This window comes from Magnolia sinica, chromosome 9 (genome assembly GCF_029962835.1).
Source record: "Magnolia sinica isolate HGM2019 chromosome 9, MsV1, whole genome shotgun sequence".
NCBI lineage: Eukaryota > Viridiplantae > Streptophyta > Magnoliopsida > Magnoliales > Magnoliaceae > Magnolia > Magnolia sinica.
In genome coordinates, this window is record NC_080581.1 from 13,004,154 (window position 1) to 13,012,473 (window position 8,320).

General features: G+C 42.4%; 1 protein-coding gene across 1 annotated transcript; it reads right to left on the reverse strand.

The window, feature by feature from the left end:
- Positions 1 to 5,722: 5,722 nt before the first annotated feature.
- Positions 5,723 to 6,418, reverse strand: LOC131254878 (shikimate O-hydroxycinnamoyltransferase-like). Its single transcript, XM_058255577.1, has one exon. It carries the CDS (start codon positions 6,416 to 6,418, stop codon positions 5,723 to 5,725), a length of 696 nt encoding a protein of 231 aa, XP_058111560.1.
- Between the last annotated feature and the right edge of the window lie 1,902 nt (positions 6,419 to 8,320).

Consider the following 8,320-nt stretch of genomic DNA (forward strand, 5'->3'; position numbering starts at 1 on the left):
TGACTTGCTTCTTGGTTATCTATTTGTTGGCTTGCTTTTTGAACATCTATTTCGGTGTCAAAATCTAACCTTCAACGTGGTTCATCAAATGCTTGACTCTTCAATGAATTACCATCCATTTTACCAATCCACCTTCAAAGTAAAAAAAGCATTTACCAAGCTTGAATTTGTGGATCATGCTCCGGTTCATGTTCTTCCTTTACCATCCTCTTCACTTTCCCTTTCCTGCACATTATAGAGAAACATAATTTATATTTGATTTCAACCCAACCCATGAAAACAACAGCTCTGTAAGCTTTTAAAGCTATAACATATCAACTTCAAATTTCGTGTCATCCCTAATCCAAACCTCAATTGGTGTTTTCATCTTCTAACAAAAAACGTAACAACTTAACTGTTTCGGAAATGCTGAGGCTGTCCTTACTAGCCCACCATATGATGATCCAGACGATTCTAAAAGCTCACGCCATACATGGACCACTCGGGAAGGAATCTCAACGACCAAAGATGCTAACCATCCAAAAGAACTGCTCATATGGAATTCCGACATTTCTAACTGACCCTTGTATTGAGTCTCATGGACTGAGATAAAAGTTTTGCCATGTGACCCACATACAGTGGGGAATTCTAAATGATTGCATTGTGGGAACAGGCAAGTCTTAGCATTTTTATACATGTTCATCTAATCTATAAAGGGAGAAGAGGGAGGAAGGGGAGGAAAAAGAAAAAGAAAAATGCAGCCTTCTCCTTCCTACCAACATGTCACATGTTTTGAACCCCTTCCTTACTCGAATTTCATGATAACATTATGCTCCCAAGCCCTAAAATCTGGGCTACTCATCAGGTAGGTGCCACTTTTTTCTTTTTTTTTTCAGACAAACGAATACTTCATTTCATCTGGGGAAGAGCACAAGGCTGTACAAAAGAGGGTTTCAGGTAGGTGCCACTTTAAACAGCCCTCCAACAATCAATTTGAAAACAAAAAGGTAAAAAAGAAAAAAGAAGAAGATGCTAAATTCCCCAAATCAATTCCACATTCAGGTTGGAAAATCCCCAAATTCTAAAATCTACCTCCGAAGTTGAAAAATCCCCAAATCTTAAAAATCGACATACAAAGCTGAAAAATGACCAAATCCATATTCGAAAATGAGAAATCTCCAAATACCCAGGTTGTTGCAAATAAGAGAGAGAGAGAGAGAGAGAGAGAGAGAGAGAGAGAGAGAGATTTGATGAGTGTTTGGGTTTCTCTCGGACAATGGAGGGCTCCTATAGTGTGCTTGAGAGAGGCTTTGGATTCGAGCTCTGATTCATGCGTTGGGGTTAGCACGCCGTGAGATGCAACAAAGATATAACGGTTTGTTGGATTTGAAAGAGGGAGAGAGGAAGAGGGGGAGAGAAATTGGGTTTTTGTTGGACTTGAGAAAGGGAGAGGTTTTTGTTGGACCTGAGAGAGGGAGAGGTGGGAGAGAATTCGAATGTTTTTTCTAGTCTTGAGCGGGTACTTGGGTCAAACCGATAAATGTCATTTCACTTACCTTGATAGTCAGCCAATCCGCATCGGGATTAGGTGGGATGGGATTCAAAGAACATAATTATTATCCATGACAGGGATTGTCCCTGTTGCCATGGGATAAGATTAATGCCATGCTTTGTTGATGATACGGTGGTACATTGAATGGATATACCCACCATCATTTGAAATTATTGAGAATAACACACGTGTGTTGTATCTAAACCGTTCATTTGTTTTGTAACCTCATTTTATGGCATTGGCCTAAAAATGAGGTAGATCCAAAACTTATGTGGCTCCAAAGAAGTTTTCAACGGTAAGTATTCAATCCCCATTGCTTTCTATGGTGGGGTCCACTTGAGCTTTAGATTTACCTGATTTTTTGGCCCATGCTCTAAAATAATCTCGATAAATGGGTGATATAGCCCACACATCATGGTGGGACCTACACAACTTGCTAACATTGAGTGAAATTGACACGGGACTAATGTAATTCCATTTGATCTCCAAGCTTTTCCATTCTTCCCGAACATGGCGTGGAATTGGCACAAAACAAGATGAATCCCATCCCACCTAATCCCTTCGAATCCCACCGGCCAAACAGGCCCTCGGTGTTAGATCTGCCCCACTTTTGCGCACATATCTTATAATGGTTGAGAGCAGGGATGAACAGCGTGGATTAACGGATGGATCTACACTCACATAACCGTGGCAAGCATCGGATCCGGATTCCCTCCAAAGATATCACTGGCAGTAGGCGCTGCAGGTATGGGCCGACATAAACTCGTACACTCACATAACTGTAGCAAGCATCGGATCCGGATTCCCTCCAAAGATATCACTGGCAGCAGGCGCTGCAGGTATGGGCCGACATAAACTCGTACTAGCTATTCGGGAACGGATTGGCTACTCCCCCTGTCACATTGGCTGATGGTCGGTACTCTGTGGCCCCACCATGATGTCTGTGTTTCATCCATGCTGTCCATCTATTTGTCTAAATCATTTTATAGTATGAGAACAAATGTGAGGTATATCCGAATTTCAAGTGGACCACATTACAGGAAACAGTGTTGAATAAACATTGACCATTAACAAATTTTGGAAGGCCATAAAAGTTTTGGATCAAGCTGATCTTTCTTTATTCCCTTCATTTGGGTCTGTATGACCTAATGAACAGATTGGATGTCAAATAAACAATACATTGGTCCTTTGGAGGATTTTAATGATACATATATATCTAATCATTATTGTTTTCCGGTGGTGTGGTCCGCCGGAGATTTATATCCCTCTCAATTTTTTGGATCAAGCCCTAAAATTCACGTAAACGGATTGGCTACCCCCGCCACCAGCCAATGGCTGGTAGTCGGTGCACTGTGGGACTTATCATGATGTATGTATTTCATCCATGCTGTTCATCCATTTTTACAGATCATTTTATGGCATGGGACCAAAAATGAGATATATCCCAATCTCAATTTGATCACATTACAGGAAACAGTGTTGACTGAGTGTCCATTAAAAAAATTTTAGGGGCCATAAAAGTTGTGGATTAAGCTGATCTTTGTTTTTTAGCCTCTGATCTTTGTTTTTCACCTTCATCTGGGCCTCTATGACATAATCAACAGATTGGATGTCAAATAAACAGTACGGTGGGCCTTAGGAGGATTTTAATGGTGGATATCCAATCACTATTATTTTCATATGGTGTGGTCCACCTGAGATTTATATCCCTATCATTTTTTAGATTAAAATGATCTGTAAAAATGGATTAACAGAATGGATGAAACATATACATCATCGTGGGGCCCACAGATCACCGACCACCATCCACGGGGCTGGTGGCTGGAGGAGTAGCCAATCCGTTTCCGTTATTCACGGGTTACCATCACAGAAACGTACTGGCTACTAACCCTGCGACTAGCCAATGGTCTGTGCTCTATGAGCCCTGCCATGATGGATATGTTTCATCCATGCCGTCCACTCATTTTTTCAGATTATTTCATGGTAGGAACCCAAAAATGAGGTCAATCCAGATATCAAGTGGATCTCCCATCACCTGCCACTTTGATAGCTACTGGTCAGGACTGAAAAGCTGAAAAGCTTGGGCACTAATAACCCCACAATTCCCAGGCATAAAGCTGATTTACGAGGGGCCACCGTGGTATATGGGTTTCATCCATACCTTCCATCCATTTTTCCATACAATTTTGAGTGATAAGCCCAAAGTTAGACAGTTCCAAGGTTAAAGTGGACCACATAGTACGGATCAAACATCTACTATTGAAAACTTATTATGGCAATAGAAGTTTTGGATTTAATTGATATTTATATTTTCCTTTCATCCATGTCCATATGATCTTATGAATAAGTTGGATGGAAAATAAACATCAAAGTGGACCCTAGAAAGGTTTCAACTGTGGGCATAATTAGCACCACTGCTTACTTTGGTGTGGTCCACTTGAGCTTTGGATGTGCTTCATTTTTGCACTCCGAACCTAAAATGATATGACAAAATTGATGGAGGGTGTGGATAAATTCCACACATCACGGTGAGTCCTGCACAAAACTGATGCCTAACAAATTCAAGGATCAAATTACTGATGGGAACTATTTTATATAAATAATCTTGACTGTCCATATTTAAGGCTACTGATCAGATGGCTAGTCTTTGTCAGATCAGTGTGATGTTTTCTAGGTGGCCCATGAAACGTGTACTAGATCTGATAAAAAAGTCTAGATCAATGGATTGGATTGTCTAAATATCCCAATGCTATTAGGTGTACTATAACTAACAGTGGTCCGCGACAGAAACTCTTGCACGACCGTGAGTTGGAAACCATCCCATCCACGGTTGAGAAAAAAATGATGGCCAGAAAAAATAAGCCCAAATCAAGGATGGATTACATTATCCAATCAGTGTGATTTTGGAAGGCAACCTACGAGTTGGATTAGTCCATTCAAGTGAACTTATACAACCAGGTCCTTACTATTGCTCCGGTGGGTAGACTCGAGTTTCAACACCTGGTCAAGATGCTATATCCACACTACCTATCTATTTTATGAATTTATTTTAGGACATGAGATTAAAAAAAAATAGGGAAGCCGATTGGCCGGTGTACCACACACCAGCCCTGGTGTGGGTACGTGTCGTGCGAATGGTTCAAAGTAGATCAAAGTTACGTGTTATATCCACTTTTCAATATCATTGTAGAGCATCCATTTTTTGAGATCATTTTAGAGCATGAGCCAAAAAATGAATATACAAAGCTCAATTGGACCACACCACAAATAGCAGCGGGATAATGATTTTCACCGTTAAAACTAAAACATTAGTAGGGTCTACCATAATGTCTATTTTTCATTTAATCTTTTCATAAGGTCACAAAGACCCGGATGAAGAGGAAATACAAATATCATATTGATCCAAAGCTTCTCTGACCCCCTAAAAGGGTTTCAATATTAGATGTTCAATCCCCCACTGCTTTTCGCAGTGTGTTCCACTTGATCTTTATATCCGTCTTATTTTTCAGTTCAAGCCCAAATGGATGGACGGGTTGGATATATAACAAATACCTCTCTATGGGAACCATAGAACTTGCTGACATCACTACTCCAGGCAATCAATCAGCTTCCAAAAACTAGACAGAATCAACTTCAACTGGACCATGCCATGGAAATTAGTTAGGATTGAGGTAAATTTTACATAAATATTATGGTGTGACCTACCAAGCCAACAACCCAATTATTAGTGCGCAGCTGTGAGGGAAGGTAGTAAAATGACATTTATATTTGGCTAAGCAAAATGACCCACAATCCTGGGCATGTTCGGCACATGGTATTAGATGGGATAGAATTTCATTTGATATTGTCCAAATTTCATTCAATATTTGGGGAAGATAAGAAAGGTTGGATTAGGTGGGATATAATTGCATTTGGTCCATTCAGGATTCCCGTGAATTTTGAAATCCACTATGCATAGAGGCTGCTTATATATGTGTACAATTAAACGACATCAGTTGTGAATTTTGTTATGGGATTTTTCTTAATCCAATGTTTTCCCACGGAATTTTTTTTCATCCCAAACATAAAATTAGATGGCTAAAATACCATGGTATTTCAAGACATATAATCATTGTGCAATAACAATGTTAATCCCATCTAATACAATTCAATACCATTTTATTCCACAGACCAAACACACCAAGCAATCCCTCATAAACCATTACAGAAGGAGTCCATGAAAGTCTTCATGTGAGCCACCTGCAGGCGGATCGCTAGTAGCAAGCTCCCGTCCCCTTCTGGCGTTGGCATCAGGAAAGCCTTCCCTTCGTAGCCCAAAGCAGCGGGACCCATGTGGATAGGAGGGCCCCACCCGAAATCAGCGTCGTACATCGGCAACCCTATCCAGCTAGTGAAGTTGAGGTTGGGGCAGCCATAGAACGTCCCTTGGCCACAGCCCAGCGTGGGGGACCCACGGCGAAATGGAGTCAGATCCTTATGACCGGCAAAAAAGTCAAGCGCCGACCTCAGGTAGTCGTCCTTCATCATCTCCACTGCTTCTTTCACGCGACTTGCTGAGTGACTCAGTGGGTTCAACACCAGATCGCCGCACAGCCCAGACGGCGTCGCTGAAAACACAGCTTTACCAAAGTAACCATCAGGCAGCCGAGGATGCAACCGTGCACGGCCATCAACGGCAACGTACATCTTCGTTGGCTGATCATGGTGGAGCCCACGAGCCTTGCATGCAGCTCTCCACACGTGAGCTGCCACCGACTGGGTCTGAACATCCGTTATGGGCTGGATCAGATCAAGGTCCGACAGCCAGAGCCGTTGGTTCGGTGTCGGCTCGGCCAGTTTGATTGTGCACGAGCCCTTCAAACGCACCATAGCCATACCATCTTGCATGGCAACTGCTTGTGGTATCAACGTTCAGGGGAGCCTCCCCTACCTCACTTCAATTTACTGGGAGGTCGAGCTTTGGTCCTTCACAGTGAATCACAATGGTGCAATAGTTTTCTGATATCTGTCAAATGATTAAAGGGGCAATGGATCGGCACCGCTCATTTTCAATCTTGGCGGGAGATTTTTTCTTTTCTTCTTTGGATTTTGCACGGCAACTTGGACGGATTGGCTGGTGTACCACACACCACCAAACTGACTGGTGTGGGTACGTGTCGTGTGAAGATGAGCGCGTGGATTAAGTACTTCCCCGCCTGTTCGTAGCTCGGTACATGCGAAAGCTCCCAGTGTATACACCGGGATGCATAGCTCATGTGGCTAACAATGAAGTGTAATCTGACAGTAGGTGTACTAACAAGCCAAAAAACAAAAAAAACTCCCAGGGTATAGTGGACGGTAGTGGACAAGACATGCATCATGATGACTGACAGAGTAGTACGATCGCTGACAGCCTACGCCGAGTTACTCACATGTAGGGTCGAAAATTGTGGAAAATAAAGTCTAGCAATTGAAAATACTATAGTATATATTGGATTTTTCGTGAGGGCATGGAATATTGCCGTAAAATATCCACTTTTTGCGACGAAATTAAGCTCCTTGTTAAAAAAAGTCATTACAAATATCCTACATTGTTGTAGCGCGTTCATAGGATAACTTCGTTGTGATGAATATACATGTTGTGCGAAAAATTGGGTCTGACTTATTCTTGTACTTTGACCTACAAGACAATGAGGGAGAAAGAGAGGCCCTGGCTTGAGCCGGGGATCTTTCGATGCTAAAGTTAGTAAGGGCTCAGAAAGAGGAGTCTCTTAGGGTTTTTCTTATGTACCTTGAATCCTGGAAAGCCCCCTCTTTATAGGAATGGGAGGTCCCAGCGTAAGGGGATTCTCTCCTGATTTTTCAAGAGATCTGATTTAGGTGACGTTTTGTTTATGGATACTTTTCGATCCTGAGATTTTCGGGATCGGGAATCCTTTTACAAGATTCTCGGGATAGTGTTTAAGATTACACCGTCTCTCTTTTGTTTGGCTCGGCCTCAATAGATCCGTAATCTCGACTGGCTTACAGAGGAGACTTTTAGCCTACTATCAGACGAAACTGAGTTAGTTCAGGACCAATGTTTTTCTTCTATCCGATAGCCGATACCACAACCAACCATACATAGGTCGATTTTGTAATCGGTCAGGTGGCTTTCTAATTCAGGACCTTTAATAGATCCCTTTAGACATTACTGCCTCGTTAATCGAGTCAACTTGATGTATCTTATACTTGCCTAAGGCTCTCGACTCTCTCACTTTGAGTCGGGATTCATTTTCTACAAATCCGAGCAAGTCTCTCCTTTAGGCTTTATTTTATCTCGATCCGAACTATTGGCTTGGATCCCTCGGACAGTTTCAGTAGAGTTAGTCTATTCTATAACTGAGTCTCCGGACTTGTCATATTTTTCCCCAACAGTAAGCCCCCTACTCCTTGTGTCAGTTCTATCGGCACTAAGAAGTAATGCATTGCAGACCGAGGTTATGATGGGGCATTTATTGCTTCTTATGTCGTTCTTGACGTACGACGGATCGTTACTCGAGGTTGCACGAGCAGATAGCCATCAAGTCGTTTCATCCGCTTATGAGCGTCGGACACCTGGCGAAGATGTTACTTGTGTCAGTCAGCGTGCGCTACGCGTCGGGCGGGGGAGTCGAAGCAGGCGTCGATTCGACTCCTCCTTAAATGCTGCTGCCATCTGGCTTGGCTATAAAAGGAGGGGGATCGACTTTCGCACTTTCGTTTGCCCCCTTGATTCTCTTTTCTTTCGTTCTCTCTTCTTCCTTCTTTACTGTGCTTGCAATCTGTCAT

Bases quoted from the DNA above. Each gene is read 5' to 3' on its own strand.
- LOC131254878 (XM_058255577.1), bottom strand. From the start codon at position 6,418: ATGCAAGATGGTATGGCTATGGTGCGTTTGAAGGGCTCGTGCACAATC.